Source organism: Priapulus caudatus, unplaced genomic scaffold (genome assembly GCF_000485595.1).
Source record: "Priapulus caudatus unplaced genomic scaffold, Priapulus_caudatus-5.0.1 Scaffold15, whole genome shotgun sequence".
NCBI lineage: Eukaryota > Metazoa > Priapulida > Priapulimorpha > Priapulimorphida > Priapulidae > Priapulus > Priapulus caudatus.
In genome coordinates, this window is record NW_014577076.1 from 955,922 (window position 1) to 979,406 (window position 23,485).

Below are 23,485 nucleotides of genomic sequence, written 5' to 3' on the forward strand. Positions count from 1 at the left end.
TGGTTTTGGCAATATACGAACAAAGATTGCCATCAATATTGACTCCATCACCATTCTAGAAATGACGCGCTCACCTCGCTTACTTTAAATGTTTTGGCATTTTAAAATGATTAGAATATTTCGATAGCGCCTGGAATTACCCTTTCCATTTTCACGTCGTCACATCTAAATTGTGTTGCTGTCCAATAACAGGGGGCATCACTTTAGATAAATAGTTATTGCTTGATGCTCTCCGTTCGCGTTAGCACGCGAAAGTTTACAGTTTTAGGGAATGTAGTCATCGCGCTCTATACATTTCCAATCGTGAGCTGTTCTCGCAATGATAAGTCATGTGATGACATGCGCAAGTCTGTAGACTTAGTCACTACGCACGGATTCGTACATGATGTGTGTTTATATTTGTTATTACAATCACAACATAAGTTTCGCGCTGGCCGTTTTATGAGGGAATGAGGCCACGTGCTTTCTGTATTCCGTCAAGTAGGCAGCCAGGCGGGCGTGCAAGCGGCCGGACGTGCGGGGAAGCATGCAGGCGAGCGATTATAAACCAGCAGCAGCGGCAGCATCTTTTCCCGGAAGGAGATCGGCCGTTTGACTGCGTTAACCCGATACAAATGTGTCGGCAGGGGATGACATTCACATGCAATGAGCTCGCAAGCATAACGCGCGAACATCGCAACGGTTCGTGATTCCTAACCTAGGTCGAAGAAGTTGCAGGACAAGAAGTGGAGAGTTTCGCGGGGGGGAAGAGGAGGAGTGAAAGTGGCGACACGGGCGGGAATGGAAGTGGAGTAAGAGGAGCGAGAAAAAATATGTCTTAAATCGGTGTTGTCGATTGTAGCCGAGTTATTAGCTGGCGACTTTCATTGCGAATTTATCTAGAGCTCGTTCATTTTTCGCGCCGTTATTCGAGCCGACTTCTTGTGCTGGATTTGATTTATTTGGGTCACATCGGCACGTGGCTTCAACCACGTAGGGATTACGGACAGAGCCTCTCTTCCTTCCGTTGTCCGCGCAAAAACTTCGCAACTCGGTTCAGGCGCGGCCCTGCCTTGCATCAGACGTCTCTCGCGCTGGCAGGTGGTTCTAATAGCAACCGCTGCGCGAAATAACCACTTGCGTGCGCGTGAAAGTCGGCGCAGATAATTAGAGCTATGATGGCTGCAGGTCGACCGGGAGGGCTCCCCCGAGCTAACGCGCGGTCCGCACGTTGTCTACCAGCCCTGTGCGAGCATTACTCTACCAGCCCTGTGCTAGCATCACTCTACCAGCCCTGTGCTAGCATCACTCTACCAGCCCTGTGCTAGCATCACTCTACCAGCCCTGTGCTAGCATCACTCTACCAGCCCTGTGAGAGCATCAGTTTACCAGTCTTGTGTGAGTATCAGTCTACCATCCCTGTGTGAGCATCAGTCTACCATCCCTATGCGAGCATCAGTCTACCAGCCTTGTTTGAGCATCAGTCTACCATCCCTGTGCTAGCATCAGTCTACCGACGCGCAGCGGCAGAGCAACTATGCTCAACTAGACTAGTTGCCGCGTCGACGTGACGCGTCAGCAGCGCACCGATAAACAAATTGTCGTCATCGCTTCGCGCGTCCTATAGCTCTCCGCAGCATTATCAATAAAGCTGGGCGGAGATAGTCACACTCGCTCAGCGCTATAAGCACCCGCCGCGCCACGCGCGCTACATGCAAACCCCGGAGACGAACGCACGTGCGCATTTAGAATCGGGCGGTCTGCGCGTGATACAACGGTACGACGCGCGAGCGTTTACGGCACGAACGCCGACGATGTGTCGGCACTGACTTAACAAGAGCTACGACTGGTAAAACGACGGGCGAAATGACAACGCATGGACCTGTGCTTCTGCGAGTGATCGTCAGACTACTATGGCTGCTGTGGACGGCGGAGCTACTGCGGGCCGAAAACTTTACGATAGGCTATATCACCGGGAGCGCCCGCAGGCCCGGCAACAACGAGTACAACCGGCCCGGGCTGGCCATCAGCGGAGCAATCACGCTCGCTGTCAACGAGATCAACGCGAATCCCGATCTGTTGCCCAACGACTATTTGAACTTTGCGGTGGCCGAAACGTACGGCGAATCCGCCGAGAGCCTGAAACAAACTGCGCTGTTTTGGCAAAGCAATGCGGCAGTTATTATTGGTCCGCAAGAGACGTGCGTTTGCGAGGCAACTCTAGCCGGATCGTTTGGAATTCCAATGGTGTCATACGTAAGTATAAATGTTAATAATTATGCAATAGTCCGTCATACTTTGGTGCACATAGGGCGTGCGTGTGCGGGGATGTGTGCGCGAACATCTATTTGTCGGGGCGTATGTGCCGGCATGTCAATTTGTATATGTATCTGTATCTACATCAAATTCCCTCTTCCTCGTTTGTCTTATTTTAAGTATTACAAATCTTAAATAGCATTATTTCATGTATCTTTTAAGTATACTATTATACTACCACATCTACTATAGCAGTGTGGAAAACAGCAATGAAACAATACTGGCAAATTATTCAGTTTTAAATTCACTTCGGTTTATTGATTTATTCATTCATCCATGCATCCATGCGTCCTTGCATCAACCCTTTCATCAATTCACTCTTCTCATTCTCCCTTTCATTTATTCATTCATTCATTCATTCATTTATCCATCCATCCATCCATCAATTCATTCATTTATTTGTTCGTTCTTTCGTTCGTTCGTTCGTTTGTTCGTTCGTTCGTTCGTTCGTTCGTTCGTTCGGTCATCCCTTCTTTCCTGCTTTCGTTCTTTCACTCATTTATTCGTTCATCCATTGATTAATTTATTCGCCCATCCATCCATCAATATATGCATGTATGTATCCAGTCATCCATTGATTCATCCATCGATCCATGCATCTATCCATCCATCCATCCATCCATCCATCCATCCATCCATCCATCCATCCATCCATCCATCCATCCATCCATCCATCCATCCATCCATCCAGCCAGCCATTCATTCATCCATCCATCTATCCATCCACCCATCCATCCATTCATTCATCCATCCATCTATCTATCCACCCATCCATCCATCCATCCGTCCATCCATCCATCCATCTATCCACCCACCCATCCATCCATCCATCCATCCCATCCATCAATCCATCAACACACGCAGAATTTATCTACGCAAAATTATGTATGCTAGCATCGTGCCACTAACTACTCTCTTCATATGCACTGCAACATGATTACTCATATACAACCATTTACAACAAGATCATTTGTCGATTTATTTATTCATTCATTCATTTACTTATTTACTTATTTATTTATTTATCTATTTATTTATTTAGTTAGTTAGTTAGTTATTTTCCTGACCCGAGAGTAATGAACAAATGTGTTTAATTTAATACATTTATTAACCTAATCTAGCTCCATGTAATCAGAACGTGTTTTGTGTGTGACGTGCTATTTTGGTTACGCATCCCTCGTGTGTGAGAATATTACTCCTCATTTCATTTTGTGTAAAAGTGCTTGTTTAAGCATTGTATGGTAAGGATCCGGTACAATAGGTATGATGAGACAAGCCAATTTAACCTCGAATGTTGCCGCGTGTCTTAATTATTAAATGACAATAGCTATAACGATTATAAATTTATGTCAATAATAAGCAATAATTATATAGGTTAATAATTAATTATTAATTAACAATTGCAACAAAGGGCAAAGTTTTGATTGCACATACATCAGATTATAACGGGTTCATTTTCTAATGTTACCGGATTCCATAAATGCGTCAACGGAAGAGAGTCTCATTTAGGTAAGATCAGGAGTTAATAATGACAAATTTGTCATAATTTGTCATTATTAACTTCTGGTAAGATGGTAACTTCTGGTAACTTCTGGTAACTTCTGGTAACTTCTGGTAACATGGACCTGGTATGCTGCAGTGACTATAGGTATATTGATTGTAACAGTATATAACAGTAACAGTGACAGTGGCAATGACAGTGACCGTGGCAGTGACAGTGGCAGTGACTATGACAATGACAGTGACAGTAACAATAACAGTAACATAAGCAGTAACAGTAACGGTAACGGGAACGGGAAAGGGAACGGTAACGGTAACGGTAACGGTAACGGTAACGGTAACCGTAACTGTAACGGTAACGGTAACTGTAACTGTAACGGTAACGGTAACTGTAACAGCATCATCAATAGCAGCATCAGCAATAACAGAAATAGCAGTAGCAATAACATGTTTATTGTTCACAAACTACGCTTATCACTGCGGAATGACGCAATTCGTCGTCTTGTCTTAAAGTGATAGTAAAATGAATTAAGTGTGATTTTAAACTCGTAGAAACATCAGCTCGATCGTTTATCCTGCGCACGTACCAATGCAACATAAAACGTGAAATACCACCCACGAGAGGTATACATTGCCCAGCCCCTGGCCACGTGCCGGTATGTCTTTCTACGTACGTGACTGAGCCCACGCCTTGCCAATGACTTTTATCAATGGCAAGCGACCGATGCAGCGAGTATAAACATACTGAAAGAGCAAACATCTTCCGCGCGGGCTTAGATCAATACGACTTTGTAAAAGGTTCAACACTATCATGGCTTTAGATGCCGGAATAGGGGAATCGCTTAGATTCCTGCGGTAATTGTTGGGACAAATACTTGCGCCTAAGAATGTAAACTGGGAGAGAGAGCGAAAATAAACAAAGAGCACTTAATATAAGCACTCGGCTTACTGATGGCTAAATACAGCCACTGTGAGCTGTGAAAGTGTTTTAGCTTCACAATTCGTGCACATTATGTGAACTAGATAAGTAACGTTTATAGCACAACGGAAAGAGCCCCCTTTATCACCCGCCTGACGTTCCCATCTCAGAACGGTTACCATAGACTATTTACATTCTTTGCATTTCTGCTTCACTTGGAATGATTCCTTGCTCAATCCACGTTGCTTATACAGCCAAGGGTCTCTTCAAACCACTGTAATATATATCTCTAAACAGCGAGTGGGGCCTCTGCACGTGTTCGGTCGGGCACAACATTCGAAATTGGAAAGAAGCCACGAAATATACGGTATCGCCGGAAACCAGAGCGCAAACAACCCACGCGGCATATTGGAAATTTGGAGGTTTGTGTCTCGTGTTGAACCAAGGTTGACGGTTCATAGCCGATTATTTCCTATATTAACGACATACGCTATTAACCTTTGATCTGGGCTCATGCAGTAAGCAGTTGTTTTGCCACCCTGTGTCGATATTATACGTTGGCTATTGCAAAGACAGATTGAAGATTTGGAAATAAGTTAATAATTTAGTTTGTACAGAAATGTGGATTGTCGGATGGACCCTGTTTAGTTAATCTAGTTAACTAATATTGTGAAAGCAAACGTAGTTTCCATGCGTTTACTCTTTTTTCTAATTACAGACCATACAGTTGTATATTGCAATAAATATGTTTTCGAAAGAATACTATGCATTCACGCATTGCGTATGTAATCTTGATAGGCGAATGAGGTATAAGTAGAACCACTTCGGTTCAAAGTAAAAGCGTCTACGTAGACGAGTACGTTGTTGTACCAAAGCAATATAGGCCATGTCAAGTTTAAAATGAACAGAATGTGAGCATCTTACGCGTAGCCCAATTTTCTAGCAGAGTATGGATATTTTCAAGCTTAGCGACTAATTTAACGACCACGGGCAGAGGAATCAGTCCGGGAAATATATATATATATATATATATATATATATATATATAGAGAGAGAGAGAGAGAGGAGGAGAGAGAGAGAGAGAGAGAGAGAGAGAGAGAGAGAGGGAAAGTAAGAGAGAGATGAATAAACTGGATGTTTTTAGGACTCTTGTCTCTATCCTCTCTTGATTGATTCCTCTGCTTTATGTTCGCTAAATTAGTCGGTAAGCTTGAAAATATCTGCGATTTGCATGACTGCGATTTTAGATATGAACTCCCTGCCGTGTGTCGTGCGGACGTATGAACGTCTGTCGCGAAGCAAAGAACGTGCTTTACTGCTAAGCAGTTTCCGGCTCTACAATAAATCAGTAGTTATAGAATTCACTATCACCTTATTTGCCGGCTGTAATATTCCGAGTCCATATAATCAGGAGTGAATAATAATAGAATCTATTATTATTCACCCTGATATAATATTCCTATAGTATAAATATAATACCCAGTACAGTCATCGCCGTTATGTGTTTCAGTACTGTCCGGAAACAGTGGTATCAAACAAGTACCAATACCCAACGTTCGCCCGCACGCGACCACCGGACTATCAGATCTCAAAGTCACTCGCAGCGCTGCTGAAATACTTCAACTGGACGACTGTAGCCGTGCTCAGCAGTGACGCGTCCGATTTTAGCAACGTCGCTACTACTATCATCAAGATTCTGAAGGCGTCTGGCATTGACGTGGCGACACACAGGACCTGGCAAGGAACGTATTACCACGATTTCACCGAAAACCCCTTCGTTAAGCTGGTCGAAGAGACTTTAATGGACGCAAGAAGTAAGTGCTCGAGAGTTTAGTGTGGTTTATGATCGCCCTACCTTCCTGGCTGGTACGGTGATTCGCTTAATCACGATACAATGTTTAAACGCTGAATGGAAGCTGTAGTTAAAATCACTACATGTAAGCTTGCGATGTCATGCAATTCCTTCCTATTATGCAACGCTCCCATCTATGCGATGCTAATAATTATGTCATGTATATAATGCAACCATGTCGATCCACAGAGTGATATAATGTATAAATGAAACAATAATATCTAGCGTAACGTTTTGCATAATCGCCCCTACAATTTCATGTAACGCTACTATATCGTGCTGTGCCGCCATATCGCATAATCTCATCTAAATCTCATTAACACGACTCGCAATATCGCATATCGTTTACACGTCTACATTATATCTCTCTAACTCAGTATGCTCTAATCTCACTAACGTATGCCATAGAATAATTGCATTTACGGCATTATACGTTCTTTGTAACGCTTCTGTGCGCCATGATAGAGAAAAATCACACGCAACGTTCCTTCATATTAAATAACCTTCGTAGCGGTGGAGCGTAAAACACCTACTTCGGCACCTACTTTACACCGAAATAAATCGGACAAAAATAACTATGAAGGTCTTGAAGAAACTAATCCAACGGTCGTTCCCTATTGTCTGACACACGCGGGTCGTTGAGTTAACAGTATTAAATACTTAAAAGCGAAATAGAATGGCTTTAACCCTATACCTCATCGTCAAACGTAGACATATTTACACACGCGTCTACGAACTCTTCGTGACATGTGCGGTAAATTATACCCCTATTTGCAGTAGTAAGTAGTCTATACCATACACGGCTTGTTTAGGTTAGCATTAATTGGCTCGTAGATGCCGTTTTACCAATGGTCACTAAATCAAATGAATCGTTCACTGACCTTTCGTATGGTCTGAGTACTGACGGCAGCTTTTATGTGTGACCCGGGTGCGCAGCGTATGTGCCCATTCGCACCATGTGTTGTCCAGGGTGTCCATGTGTTTCGTTGATTTTATAACGAGTATGTAAATTAATACTTAACTGACGAAAGATCGGACATACTACTTTATAATATGATTCACTCTAACAGCAGCGGTATAAAGCCGTTACTTTTTGAAGTTATATTATGTTATACGGAATGTACTTTCCACTTTTAGCGTAGCATCCGCAAATAAGGGGAATGATTTTGACGTTGGTCTAGGCGTATTATGAATATGTAAGTTTGCAGCGGCATACATTTGGACATTTTTTGCAGCAAATATCGTATTTAGCTTTCAGCAAACTATCATAATCTTATTAATCTTATGTTATCTTCTCTATTCATGGAGCACAATATCGTACTAGGAGATTAAATTGAATGCTGCAATTGGGTTTATTTCATGGTGCAGGTTATGAAATTACGATATATGCGCGTAAGAAAATTCACGAACTTTCTTGAGCTGCTAATGGGTATTTAAATGCGACGGCTTCAAACGAGCACCTCATTGCTAAACTAATCGCTTTATCAACCAGGACACATCTGTTTCATATCAGCGTTTTTGAGGCGAGAAGGCAAGGCAGTTGTCGCAAAAGTGCAATGAAGCTACTTATTCCATTTGACAGCGCGCAAGATCAGTCTTTGCCGCCTACGTAATTATAGACTCAATTTCTAGGCGAGGCAGTTGTTCGTGGCCGTTGTAAAAACACAGAGAACCGTAAATGTCATAGTAACTTAATTATAGAATCAGAAGCGTGCTTTCTTAAATGGACTTTTTTAGTGTATGCCGAAGGAAGGTAATTTTAACATGCTGCCCTATTCTTACGTTTCCCACACGATAAGCAATAAGCAATTTTTTTATGTCGATGCGAAAATATTCGCGGCTATAATACAGACGGATTTCTCATCTTGTTTAACAAGGTTCTTACTGTTGTTTTTAAATTGTTTGACATGTGCAATACTCACAGAGTATAGTAACCTTGCCGAACAGCTGCATATTACGCATGCACTTTAAGATGTGTCTTAAAACGTGAGAAATGTCTACCGGCACCCTATCTATGGTAGAAGTCACCGCTGTAAGCTGCGTACGTGATCGATCTCAGCTAGTCGAATGAAGTGATCCATAGCATCGGTTTGAAATGCCAGTTTAGTTGTACGGGCGTATAGATAAAATAAATAATAGCGCTTGGATTTACAACATAGCTCGCGGATTACAGAAACAATTTTAATTACCGATATTAGGGCATCCTTAACCCTGCTCCGAAATACATTATTATGTTTACACGCACATATACGAGCATAACACACGCGCGCGATGTCCCGGATGTTACACCATGGTTCTAATTGCTAGTAATAGTAATCGTTGCTGCGACCGCGGCACTGGTACTGGTGGTACGCCGTAGCTAGGACTGATGCCTTCATATATATTGATATTTCAGTATATGTTGTCATCGGGAAGCAGACAGAGTACATAGGATTGATGACATACATGGAGGAGAGACAACTCCTCAACGGCGACTATTTTGTCGTTGGGGTTCATTTTGATCAGTACAACCCTGAAGATCCAGAGGAATACATAAAGGGTAGGATCGCTGTTCTTCGCAACTCAACGTCTCTAAATAACATTTTATTTTGTACAAAAACATAAAGGTATAAAGCCTATACATATTTTAAAAAAAACATCCGACTCTTTATTTGATAAAATATACAATAAACACGCGCACGCACGCACACACGCACGCACGCACGCACGCACGCTCACACACACACACACACACACACACACACACACACACACACACACACACACACACACACACACACACTCACACACACAAGCACACACACACGCATTATATATAATCTTATTTTACATTGCATAGGTAATGCTTATACTAAAGATGTCTTCCCCTTTCACTACTGTAACCAATTTGTAACAAATCCCACAACCCCCAGAGTAAACCCCACGCAAAAACTAAATTGAATTATAACCTTGAAGCATTAGGAACTGTAAAACGTGGATAGCAAGCCTGATGAAAATCTCGAATTCAAAATAGCTTTTGTCGCCGGTTACAAAATGTCGTTTAAAACATGTTTTTCAAAAGTTATATTCTCTAGGCAAAAGCTTGGATTAAACTTAATCCAGAGCAAGGTATGGCTGCTTGTCATTTATGTATAAACGCACAATCGCGAAGTTCTTTTGTTCAGTTCGTGCTGTGGTGTTCGTCTCTGCATTTTCTTTATCGTAAAGCGACATGTCGCCTCCGGTGTGTGCTGGATGTTTTCACTCTTCCGTCGTAGGTGTGCTACAGACGCACGTTGACACGCGCAGTCGCAGAGCCTTTCAGTCTTACATCGGGATCATCAGCTCCGCGCCCGTGTACCCGGCGTTCCAGCACTTCTCGGCGAAGGTAGACAGTTACCTGGAGTCGCCACCGTTCAGCCACCCCAACCCGTTTAAGACGAAGGGACTGGATGTCCCTCGAAAGGTACGCACGCGCTCGTCTGGCGTGAAAACTACAAGCTAACCTGCGTTATTAGTATACGAATGTGATTATCTCATCAAATGAGCATCAGCGTAAATTAGAAGACACACACATCGTGCGTTAATACTTATTACACGGCATCCATATGTGCAGTGTAATTGTGAAGCATGAGACCTATACTCAATAAACGATAAGGTACCCTATTTACTGTTACGGGCAGATGACAGGTAAAATACACACAATTTCTCATGGTATTATGATATCGCAAATATTGCATAAACTGCCAACATTGTTGTCACGTCAGTGTAAAAATATAATATGGTTTATATGACTTCATGATCTCATTAGATCAACCAGGGGGCGGCACACCTTTACGACGCAGTCTACCTATATGCTCGGGCTGTGCATCAGGCAGAAGCCAACCACGATGATCCACTCAATGGTCACGTTTTGATCAATTACATGAAAGAGCAGACGTATCTGAGTAAGTGAAACGCAAGATTACGAATGGCGCTGACTCAACGCGTCGCAAACTCGTGAACAGCGTAGTCTATAACACAAATATCAAATAAACGTTATATGTAACAGTTATTTACGCACACACCAGATGCAATACATCCTCTCGCTGGGGTTTATTCTCTCATTTACCATCATTAGCCATCATGGCCATCATTAGCCATCATTAGTTACATTGGCCATCATTAACTTCAAACTCCTACTTTCTTCATATTCACATCTCACGCGATGCATCCAATAAAAGCTTAGAATGCCCCGAAAGCACGTAGCTTCTGTTTCATCTCAACGCAATTCGTTTCTCTCGCCCTCTAAATCGACCGGCGTAGGTGCGATGGGATACATGACGTCGACGGACGAGAATGCTGACGCGAAAGGCAACTACACGCTAATTGCGTTCAGTCGGCTTCCGGGAGCGGAAGCGCGATACGGCCTGACGCCCGTGGGCACGTTCGAGCATATGGAGCCAGGCGAGGGTGAAACAATCGGCCTTCCGGTAAGATATGTATGTATTATTCGATCTAACACACGCTTTGCAGTAAACTCGCTCTTGTACTAATTGTGACTGCACGTATGTACGTGGGCGTGTGCGCGTGCGGGCGTGCGTGCGTGCGTGAGTGTGTGCACGCGCGCGTTTGTTCATTTCACATTGCGTTGCATGTCGTATTCCCTTACATCGCGACGGCGATGTATCATGGTAAATTAATTTGAAATTATCATGTATGCGTGTGGCGTGCGCGTGCGCGCGCACATTTGTGTGCTGACTGCGTGCGACTCTACCTTCTGCCGTTCGGTGTCATAAATATGTTTTACCATATATCAAACAAGTCATAACTGTAACTATATGTACGTTTGCAAATCAAGCATTATATTGGTGGGTAATAGACGGACGTGTACACCCGATTTGTTCCTATTCTCAAAACGCATGCATGTTAAATCAATAAAGTAGCTATCTGTGTTGCGCATGAATTAGATACAGCATTGTAAATATAATATATAATATCAACTATATATTATAAGTGTGAATAAATTTATCATAACCGCGTAAACGCGCAACATTGGATGACGTCACGCGTGACGCATCGCTGCAGCTTGTCCGCTGACGACGCTCATGTTTGTCGCTGCAGCGTCTAAGAATTTACGACCGCATCCCGTGGCGCGGTAGGGGGCCGCCAGCCGCCGTGCCAGCGTGCGGCTTCCGTGGCGTGAGCTGTCCGAACAACAACATCGTGGGTCAGATCTCTGTGTGAGAGAAGAAGAAGCTGCAGACGAAGAACGTTAACCCTAGCAGCCGCTGGGAGACGCCGCGGCAGCAGCTGTTCATCGCGGCGAAATCCCACTATATTGATAACGCGAACTTATAACGATAGCGACAACGTCACGTTACCATGATTATTGTGAGACATAATTTAAGGTAAGTTGTGAAGATGTAGAACGCGCTTTGGGAAAGTGTTTACCTATAGATGTAAATATGAGAGGCAGTGTAGACTTCTTGGATCCGTATAGCTAAACATGATTATTTTATTGTCGTATAAATTATGGAAGAACAGTACCGCCAGTCGATGCTATAGTTAAGGTTATCGTTATGATTAAAAACATGTGAGAACATTTTACGCTATACGTGGGTATGGAGTTCTGACTGTTCTGATAGCCCGGTGGTATTAACTATTGAGTTTAAATCGCCATTATTAATCCTATAGTTGTTTCCAACATGCAGAAACTGGCCTTATGCTAATGTAATTCATGTCCGTGTAAAAATTAGAGCTATGTACTTGTTATTTGTAAGGGCTTAATCCTGATAGTATCTTATGCATTTGATTATTATTGCGCACTACTCATTGCACTGTACGCTTGAAAATAAAATCGGTGAGATCCAGGTACGCACGTAGCAGTGAATATTGATTGACACCAGCGCAATCACGTAGTGACACCTTTAATTTCTCTATCGCTGTTGAAATGCCTACAGAAATTAAGTTATACGATTTGTCAATTGATTGCACCAGCTATCATTTAACGGGAAATGACCCGTAGGGACGTAGAGTGCAATTTGCACATTGTGCGAATATTGTCAAGATAAACGATATATACATTTTGGGAGTAAAGACGGTTTGAAAGGCGGAACAGGTGGAATAGGCGCCTGAAATGTGACGCGCGCTGATGAAATGGGGGCATGTTTATTGCGCTTGACAATGTCGACGTTATTTTCTATCGTATTTGAGTTACATGATAAATTCTAACAGCATTCTAAAGCGATTTTACCAAAAACGAAATTAAAATGTAACGAAATTACAATTCGAAGGCGCTGTAACGTTAAATGACGCTTATTGTCCAGCCATTTCATTAACTCTGTATATTCCTGCTGTTCTTCCTCTTGCCAATATCCGCCGACCATTTTCACCGGACCGAAGTTACTGTCGGTGCTAATTTGTCGGATATACACATTCTAGAGACCTATATGCTTGAGTATAATGACATTTTATGTTAATGCGAAATCTATATGTGCATAATATATAGCGCAAACGAAAACGTATATGGGCCTTGCCATTATTGTACCGGGCATGATGAAGTATTAATTATTATCACCGCTTGTTGATGATAATGGGTTAAAAGTTTATAATTGTGGTGTATAAGATTAATATCGTAGCACAATTGTGTTGCAGCTTTGGATGTATCAGAGTTTTATTTTCGCAAGTGTGCTGCATATTCTTGGATTGTAAATAATATTTATTTTGGAAACGGCTTGTAGTGTTTGCAGCAGTACTAAATGAATAAAGGATATACTGACTCAGTGCGTGTCTCCATGTGGTTAATGTTAAACTAGCTACTGTAGCCTTGGCGAATTTTGTAGGCTATTTATAGGCACAACTATTTCGGAACTTGGCGTGATCGGTTTGAACACTTTGTTTACATTCTTCTCGTTTCGATCAGATGAGAGAGCAAAGAATAACAAACATTGAAATCTGTGAAGCTGATTACTTTACAAGTATAGCAATAGATCAGCTAGTTGGTATAAATTTAGCATATTCCGCATATATATATGTATATATATATATATATAATTATATATATATAGTATATATATATATACTTACATGCATACATACATACATACATAGAGGGCCGTGTATAGAGAGCAGAGAGGGGAGATAGATAGATAGAGAGAGAGAGAAAAAAAGAAAGAGAGAGAGAGAGAGAGAGAGAAAGAAAGAAAGAAAGAGAGAAAACGATAGAAAGATACAGGCGGGCAGAGTAGGGGATAGCGACAGATATACAGATAGTGGTGAGGATATAAGAACACGTATCTCGTTACATAATCGAGGTATATCTATACACTCGTGATAAAACAGCTATGATAATTATAAACACGCCAACACAATTAATAATTTTGTGTCATTTACAAATATGTTATAGAACCTATTCCATAGTTTATTCGTCGTTATTACGTTTCATTCATCTCAATGATTAGTGTTCTTTAACTTGAGGCAAAGGCTCTACACACAGGAGCTATCCAAAGGTAGTGTTTAGATGAGGACATGCGATACGAGGACGACCAAGCATGATATACATACAGAAAGTCAATACTACCCCTTTGGCGATAGGTTGAAATATTGTCACGAATAAACCCCATGCAGATTCACTTTATTCGAGCGAACGCATGTTTACCTCTTCATTCATGCTGGTGGTTAGCCCATCTTTTTAAATAAATAAATAAATAATTCATTAATTAAATAATAATAAAATCTAGCACAGCGGAAGAGGCCGCAGAAATAGTGGCATACAATTCTCAAGCAGAGTGTGCCTATGCGTTTGCGTGTGCGTGCGCCTGTGCGTGTATGCGTGTGTACGTGTGCGTGATCGCATACGTGTGTGCTTATGTACTTATGTACTTATGTACTTTCCGCATCTGCAACTGCCCGCGTGTGTGCGCGCGTGCATGTGTGCGTGAGTCTGCGCGTGGGCATGGACGTGCGCGCAAGTGTCACTGTGTGTGCGTGGAGTGATATATTCATGGGCGCGTGAAGAAGTTAGCTCTCTCTGACGAAAGAACTCTGTCTTTACAATAATGAATCCATCGGCGGCTCATACTTGATCACGGGCTATCATATTTAAGTGCATCGCACATTATCGCTTACTACGAGCTGCTACATGAGCACCTCGCGCCACCTCTAGGCACAAGTGAGAATTTTTGCAGTTTCAGATATATTTCACGTCTTTGTAGGTGGCGCCACATTCTATTATTTAAAAGTTCATACTTTTTGAGATGCTACAAGGGCACATTTATAGTCATAATTTATTATCAGATGGAATATCGAAAATCTGAACATTGTTGACGGATTGTGATGTCAAGCAAATAAGACGACATCAAGCAAGAGCAGTAAAAATGATGATTTTACACATATGTGCACATTCTTACAGTGCTTAGTATGCAAGATCGTATAGCCTGCACAAACGGACATTAGAATGCGGAGAGAATGCATGCATCTGCTATATATTGCCGCAAGCTGAGTATGGGCGCAACACAAAATAGAATTACCCTAATATGATCTGCTGGCCGATACATATCAAATAGGTTATGTTTTTTTAATTGTTTTTAATTACACCACTATTAAACTCTCCTTGCTCGTATAATAACAGCACAATATTCGATAAATTTACATTCAAAGTCACCTTCACTGCAATGCAGGTTTTGCTATCGTGTGACAACGACTTGCCGCATGATATCTTTTTTTGCATTATAGCTCGGAACTGCTCTACCATATAAAAAAAATCTTTAAATTATGACGTCGATACGACACGTAATATAACAGATCTGATCTTCAACAAATAGTTAGACTTTACTGCAAGATGTTTCACAATGCTACCACGCGAGACACAGTGTAGTATATGTCACGGAAAACGTATTGCCGACTATAAATCGGTCAGCTATTAAAAACTCACGTGAGCTATTTATAGAGAGGAAACGTAAACTAGTATATATTTTTAAAGAAAATAAATTAACCCGCGAATTCCGCAAGACGCCTGTGACACAGCGCAGGCGAGACATGGCAATAAATATACGCGCTTTTTCTCGCTAGCCGCCGTGTCATCTCATCATTAGTGTGAGTATCTGTTACGGATAAAAATAAACTCATTGAAAGCACATTCCGGTGGAAGCAAGCGGCCAGCGGTAAATGTGTAATGTCACCGACACATCCTCTCTACACGCGAATCTTTATGTCGAGTCTGGCAACTCAACTTCGAGTTCAATCAGAGCCATTTTCAAATAAAACCTGAACTATTTATTGCTACATCACACGGGGTACACACGAATGAGTCAGCGTACTCGAAATAGCATATGCGCGAGACAGCTGCTGATGTGTTTTCACTAAGTCGGCCCATATGTAACGTATTATAATATTTGCCGAAAGGTAATCGCATTTCCTTAAAATGGAAGCCAGCATGTGCCTGTTAGAATGGTTTATGGCAGGTTCCAGCATGGTCTTGCAGCGACTCTGGTAAACAGGCGTTTAGTTGTAGCAGCTTTTAGTCGTTTATATGCCCTCAAATATGAATCTTTGTTTAGAGAGAAAGCACTACATGCGATAAAGTCAATAGGAATCTGTAACAAACTTTATATATTAGTACTGTACATTTATTTTCATTGTTTGACAAAAGCTCTTAATAATATGCCTGTACAAAGTAGTTCTAGTAATGTAGTAGTTGATAATTTTTCCGTTGCTAGAACCAAGTACTCTCCATCCGCGTAGATCAATCTAAGGATAGTAATTTGATTAAATACAATACACAGTGAGTAAATAACATAATTACGCATATAATAAGATATTATACCTAAGATTTTATCTTTCCCCCAGGTCGCAACCTGACGCCGCGGGACCAGTGGTTTACCAGTAGGCAGATAATCAATACAACCAAGGGAACCACTAGTGCACAATAACACATGCGTGCGTGCGTGCGTGTGTGCGTACGAGTGTGTATGAGTGTAAGCGTATAATTATGAATATATGTGTGCAATACATATTATATAACGGGTGATGAGCTTGCTTTGAATGTTTACATGCAGAGTTTGTATGAAAATCGTGAAGAAAGTAAGTTTATGGGTGAGTTTTATATAACTACTACCAACGCCAACAAAATTGAAGCGCCATAAACGAACATTTTTATACGCAGTAATGCACATGATACACGTAATAAATATGTGGGCGTTTTACCATCTCACAAGACCACCTTAACGATTACCCTTTTTTATTATTACATATCTGACGTAAGTAGAGCGGTTTTGATATAAGTGAAGTTGAAGTTTTGATATAAGAGCGAGTTTAAAAATGAAAAAAAGTCAAGCTTACTCTTAACAACTGCTCACAATACCCACGTCTTATTAGTTAGAGGTAGTTTACGTAAATCAACGGTCTACGGCCGTTTGCCGATTTTAAAAGTCGCAGAGAGAGAACAAATATATTTCACATATAGTTTAGAAATGTCAGCCTAAATAAGTGAAAAGAGGAAATATACTGCATCAGCCATCGTAATAGTATTGAGTATAGCGCGTTATTATAGATTATATATTATCGTAATGAATGTAGTGGAGTGAGTATACCTCCGTCTATATCAATTATATAATCAACGTATAGTTTAACACACAGACTATGACCATATAAAGACCATAAATGCTGTCGGCTTATTCGCTCTGTGTGCTAAAGTCAATTAACAGCGCAGCGTAGTTACATTCACCTATGCGTACATATCCACGCAGCATATATATATATATATATATATATATATATATATATATATATATATATATATATACTGGCTAGGATAGATTAAATACACATTAATCTTCAAAATTCGGTTGCCTATAGCGTAGCTCTTATAACTCATATAGCCCTGATATATTAAATTTTATCCACGTGGCTCTTTCAATATATAGATACACGATTAGCAGCAATTATTGTGGATGCACACATAACACGTTTACGAAAATATTTATAGATAAATGACCAATAACTATGTAAATTACGATACATACACTGACAGGCGAGAAACCCGCTTTCTTTTCTATTAAAACCTGCATGAATAATTAATAATTATGAGACGTAGCGGGTGACCAAGAAATTATGTCTATGAATGTAAAAAGACACGTTGCGTAGGGGCTGCACGTGATATTGTATGGGCTGTCGAGATGCGCGTGTTAGCTGTTACAACGCAAATAACACTTAGTGTAAAGTCTCGTTAGTTGGTGAGATAGGGGTCATAATAACCCCCGAGTGCGTGGTTGGCGTTACGCAAATCTGTACAATCCCCGCGCAAAAGACGTTAATCATAACCCATATCTTAGACGTTTAGAAATTTCCGCACGATTCTGTAGCAGCAACATATCATCGCTACACCTACTCAACTGCCCGCGGACCGACACGACAAGCCTGCTACCAACACAGGCACTTGAAACGTCTCAATAAAAAAGGTAAATAAACACGAAATGTATTTACTACCAAAGTCTTAATGTTTCTCTACGCTATTTCGCCTATTATTGTCGATAACTTGCTGTAAATGCCGTTTAAATGCTCATCTGCAACACACAAGTACACCGCACGCACCCCTGTGCACAAACAACAAGAATAATAGACTATTACTCTATTATTCTTGTTGTTTGTGCACAGGGCGTGCGAGCGGTGTACTTGTGAGTTGTGTGTTGCAGATGAGGATTTAAACGGCATTGACAGCAAGTTATCGACAATAATAGGCGAAATAGAGTAGAGAAACATTAAGACTTTTGTACTAAATACATTTCGTGTTTATTTACAATTATATTTTTTATTGAGACGTTCCAAGTGCCTGTGCTACCAACCCTCCCCCGGAATAATCTCTATATCTCACAAGATACGAGCTGCGTGCACGCGAAGGACAACGCAGCGGCGAGTGTCGAGAGACAGAGAGATGTGACGTGGATAAGCGTCACGTTATGTCCCGCTGTTATACATCGTCGCTGTCATCGGCGGCGTTACTGTTCGAAAACTTCGCATTTACGTGAGTGTTAACTAGGTGCGTGCGAGAAGCGCTTACGGCGAGTCACTTTCGATCAGGTAGAACTGCTCGTTCTGACAGTTGGGGTCGGCCGACAGCCCGCTGCTGTCTCTACATGCCATCGCGCACCCATTGCTGTCGTACGACTCACTCCCGTACTGGAACACGCACTGAACACATTGCTCCAAGCAGACGATGTACGGATGCATGCGTCTGCGTATATGGAACACCTGTAGGCCGCCACGACTGGCGGCGCTGACCTCAGGAGCATCTCCCATCATCAGGTCATCGGAAGCTGGCTGATCCGCCGACAAATCTTCGGACAACGCTGCGGCGGCCGACTCGGTCGCCTGTCGGCGAGTGCGAATCTGAGCTTTCTGCAGATAGGATCGCAGCGCCGCGCGCTTCTCTCGCACCTTCTTAATGGCGCCCTCGCCGGCGGCATCCTTGGCGGAGAATCTCTCGGGCAGGCGTTCATCGATTGCATTATCGTTCGGCCAGTCGATCGGCTTCTCTTTGCATCCCTGCCCGCCGCTACGTCCGGCAGTCAGGATGCACCAGTTTGCGCATACCTCCATGCTTTCGCGGCCCTTCTCAAAGTTTTCCCGACACAGAAAGCACTCCTCGATGCAGTCCATGAGTGGGAAGCTGTAGCAGAGGCCGTGGACAATGCACAGCGCTAGCACGAGGCCCGTGATCATCGATGCCGTCCCCATGATTGGCTTCATCTGAAAGCGGACGACGAGTAGCTTTTAATTATAACAGACCGACGCTATAGTGGTTTGCAAAGCTTTCATAATCGCACGCGTTTATCCATCCAACCAAAACCGGTCAACACGGCAACAGCCAATCGGGAAAGACTTGTCTGAAAGTTCTAAACATCGAGGATAAATCGACATGTTGTTATTCGTTCATGGTTGTCATTTTCTGCCCCAACTTTTGAATTCATCGTACACTATTTTAGCAATACAAATCACAATTATCTTGCGCAGTTCCTTTTAGACTTAAATCTCTTTTTTAAATTTAGAGAACACAGTATAATCGCGGATGATGTGTAGTGCTGAAAATGTTTTTAGTTGATAAAGGTGTTTTAACGGGAACCTGTAAAAACGTTTAGCGTTTAACTAACCGCTATGAATGGCTTCACGAGGTAACGTGCTTATTTCACATCTCAGAGCAAGGTATCGAGTGTTCAGCATTCAAATCTAGAAACGAGAATCGTCGTGATCGAACTAGATGGGTGAGATTATTCTAGAGCTGGCATACCTATGCGCGAACGGCAAACGAATCGGCCAAAGACACGTTGAGCGTCGCGGGGCATAGAGATAGAGTGGCTCGGCAAAAGATAATTACGTTAAGGTCGTATTGTCAGCACGCAGTCGTAAAGATGGAAGGCGTGCTTCGAATTCCGCGCGTCTAATCAGTGCCGCGATCTTGTCTATATACAACCACCGGCTGCCACGACGCGGCTGACTTCAGCCCTCTAGATGATTGCTGCCAAGCGGGCCGGCTCATCCATCCGTCTTCCCCCGCACTCGTCTAAACCACGCACACATATATACGGCCACCAGCATGCATGCCAGCAGCCCACCACCACCTTGACGGGCGCGCGCGCGAGCGTAACTTTATGCTCGCTATAAGCGTGAGCTTGCATGGAGAGTTTGTGTAACAGTGTTGTAATCAGCGATCGTAAAAATGCGTTGGCGTTGGGGGGCTGGGCGGCAAGTTGTTTCGGCCCACTCATTTATAGGACTTTCCGGCTCTCAACTACTTCCAGACAAGCTATGCTTTGGTCATAGCTGGCGGAGCGAATCTGTATGGCAAGTTGGTGCGAACTGATTAGGTTCCGGTCGCGCTGTGAAGCCAGGCAGCGTATAACTTGTGAAATCACTTTCTCGTGCGTTGAATTCCACGACGTGCAGGGAGTAATCGGATTAGAACGGTATGGTCTAAGATAAGTGTGTACACGTTAAGAAATCGCAAATCCGCAGGCCGCGAGTTTCCGACATTACTCACGTTGTTTATCGTCGGTTGATCAGCTCGAAATATCCAATTAGTTAACCGAAATGACAAAGTCTGTCACCGCGTCGAGTAAAAACGAGGACCGTAACAACTCACAGCTTCTGTTCCTGTTTAGCAGTATGATGTACGCGCGCGAAGAATGCCGACGATTACAGGCAGTTCAGCCACTTTTTTAATGTCATCGTATATTTATTTTTATTCACAATCCACAACGGGTGCAGTGCCATTGCGAATCTGTTATGTTCAATAAGATTGATAGTTTGCATTAATTTCTCCTAGTAATCAGTGCAGCTGTGTTAATACAAATAAACGAAGCGATATCGTAGGCGTAAATCGATGATTATTAGGATATTATTGCGCATATTATTTTCATATAGTGATGCGTGTTGAAATCGACACACCTTACTGTTTGCGCGGCTTTATTAACTTCCAATCTGGCGTAACTACTGTCGAACGCATTGGCTAATGCAAAAATGATGGAACAGTGTCCTTCATTAGCGTGAAAAGCTTAGTATTAAAACGCAATGCAGACACGTGTGTTTAAGATTCAGTCTCATGCAGTGACACTGAAATATACATATAATAGCCGTGAATTGAGAGACCGTGCCCGTATTCTACCATATACTGTGTGATTTCGGGCAATGGCCCACGCCTCTCCAGTCTATGTCTGTATATTAAGAATTTCTACTTTATTTTCTGCCCGTCTTCTAAAACTAACCACCATAGTCACGCTTACAATTTTAAAAATACGAAAGTCCAAAGTCTCACTTACCAGATTAGAATATTCTATCATTAGCAACCGAACTATACATTCTCTAACACTCACTAGATCTTTTAATTTCTCATCGTAATTTCAACACGCCAAAATAACAATCGTATAGCGATGGGTTTGTAACACTAAAAATAGGCAGACAGGCTACTGTTAGAAATCTCATTTACAGATATTACTAAGGATACGCACTCATACACAGATATAGCACAATGAATTTATTCTAACCTTTCTCATCTAAGCATGGCGTTTTGTTTTGTGTATCATACCTATGGTATTTCGGTAAATCACTAAGGGTGCAAGCACAATAACTATAAATCGTACTCATGCTGTTGCAGTGTCCTACCTTTGCAAGATGAGTCACAGGACACTCCACCACGGCCAGCACTCGAAAACACTTCCACACTCTCTATTCCCTGCCGTCGTACTTGGTTATATAGATGGCTTCAGCAGAGAGCGATCACGCGTCAGTCCAAGAGCCTGGCGCCCGCTGAAAAACGAAACACGGTGCATGTGTGTGCGTGCTCGCTCCTTATGGTGCCAATTCCGATTAGGCCGGGGAATATTGATTGGGAAAAGTGACGTCACCCTAAGAGCGAAAGTTCGATTACGCCGTTTAATGTGGAGCACATTGGTAGCGGTGGCGGCGGTGGTGGCTGTGGTTGCGCTGGTGTAGGGCTTGTGAAGAGGCAGGCTGTGATAGGCTACCCGTAGGTACTCCTTCGATAGAAACCACTTCGTCACTTAGAGAATAATTGATTATCGGACGGCGACAAGCCAGAGACTCCGGGGCAGGCAATCGGTCGAGTAACTATCGCGATGCCGCCATTAGGCAGTATTATTTTATGATTCCATTAAAGATACACGTTAATGCTCACCAGGATCTGCAGATGCAATTATAGATATAGATATTTTATTAAGATAGTAGCAATAAATCAATAGACATGGCGCGAACTGGTTTAATGCTAGAACGGTATTCTGGCACAGTACACCCACACGCGTACAAACAAACACAAACACGCGCGCGCGCAGAGAAACACGCAAGCGCATTCACACATACATGTAGACGCATGTAAGTACAAATACTTACGCACACACGCATGTGCATGTGCATGTGTGCATGTGCGTGCGCGTGTGCGTGCGCGTGTGCGTGGAGGTGTGCGTAGGCGTGCGTGTGCATGTGCGTGTGCGTTTGCGTGGGCGTGTGCGTGTTCGTGTGATTGCATGCGAGTGTGCGCGTGTGTCTCTCTTTCGCTCTCTCTCGGACTCTCTCGCTCGCTCTCTCTCGCTTTCTCTCTCTCTCTCTCGTGCGCTCTCTTTCGTTTTGTGTGTGTGCGTGTGTGTGTGTGTGTGTGTGTGTGTGTGTGTGTGTGTGTGTGTGTGTGTGTGTGTGTGTGTGTGTGTGAGTATGTGTGAGTTTGTGCGCGTGTGTGTGTGCGTGCGTGCGTGCGTGCGTGCGTGCGTGCGTGTGTGTGAGAGCGAGAAAATGAGAGAGAGAACTAACATGGCCTTTACGCTGTTGCTGCAATATCGACGATTTCCGTGAAGAAATGCAGGCGAATAGAGATAAATGAACTCACTCCCGCTGTGTCGAGCGGGTACGAGCCGGGCGGCGAATTTTTTTTCCCCAAACGGTATAACATAGGAAGGATTTAGGCGCCTTCTGATTGGCTGGAATTTGGCAAGATGTCAGCCTCCATGACTTGTAGCCAAAATCCCTAATTATCGACCAAAAACTTTCCCGAACTTTCTGTAAGTTAGGTTAAGGTAGTTTTTAGTATGTTTTCTTTAAAACAACATGGGTTTGAGTAAATTAACCCAAATATCATGCTGTTTCTTGACTGATTTGCTTTGACTGAAGAAAATCTTCAAGACAAGAGAACAAACGCCGGTTTATGATAAGTATAACTTAAGTTTTCTGATGTATTTTCAATGAAAGACACATATTTTACTCATTATTATAACATATAATATTACTATAATTGCAATTCTTTGTGCAAATGTGTTATTTTCATCTTAATCTTGAGAGGGTCTAGGCTTATAATTATAGCTGCCGAGTTTCTGGTTCTGTTTATGTTTGTGCTGTGGTCCGATTAGTTTACGTTTCAGCTGACCTCAGGGTTAAACACTAGGCTACTACTACGACTACTA

General features: G+C 42.6%; 1 protein-coding gene across 2 annotated transcripts; it reads left to right on the plus strand.

Moving 5' to 3' along the window:
• Positions 1-1,724: 1,724 nt before the first annotated feature.
• Positions 1,725-13,309, plus strand: LOC106809682 (guanylate cyclase 32E-like). Of its 2 annotated transcripts, none has more exons than XM_014812855.1 (7): positions 1,725-2,235; positions 6,225-6,528; positions 8,962-9,105; positions 9,824-10,011; positions 10,357-10,492; positions 10,851-11,026; positions 11,649-13,309. In XM_014812855.1, exons 1-7 carry the CDS (start codon positions 1,846-1,848, stop codon positions 11,769-11,771), a joined length of 1,461 nt encoding a protein of 486 aa, XP_014668341.1. In that variant the 5' UTR covers positions 1,725-1,845; the 3' UTR covers positions 11,772-13,309. The 2 variants fall into 2 exon arrangements, with proteins under 2 accessions (XP_014668341.1, XP_014668348.1); XM_014812862.1 differs by having other exon boundaries at positions 10,851-11,017.
• The last annotated feature ends 10,176 nt before the right edge of the window (positions 13,310-23,485 follow it).

What these genes read in the sequence shown, in the direction of transcription:
- LOC106809682 (XM_014812855.1), top strand. Translation starts at nt 1,846, where the DNA reads ATGACAACGCATGGACCTGTGCTTCTGCGAGTGATCGTCAGACTACTA. An exon ending in GACTTTAATGGACGCAAGAA is followed by an intron (nt 6,529 to 8,961) that starts GTAAGTGCTCGA and finishes TTGATATTTCAG; the next exon opens with TATATGTTGTCATCGGGAAG. An exon ending in GACTGGATGTCCCTCGAAAG is followed by an intron (nt 10,012 to 10,356) that starts GTACGCACGCGC and finishes TGATCTCATTAG; the next exon opens with ATCAACCAGGGGGCGGCACA.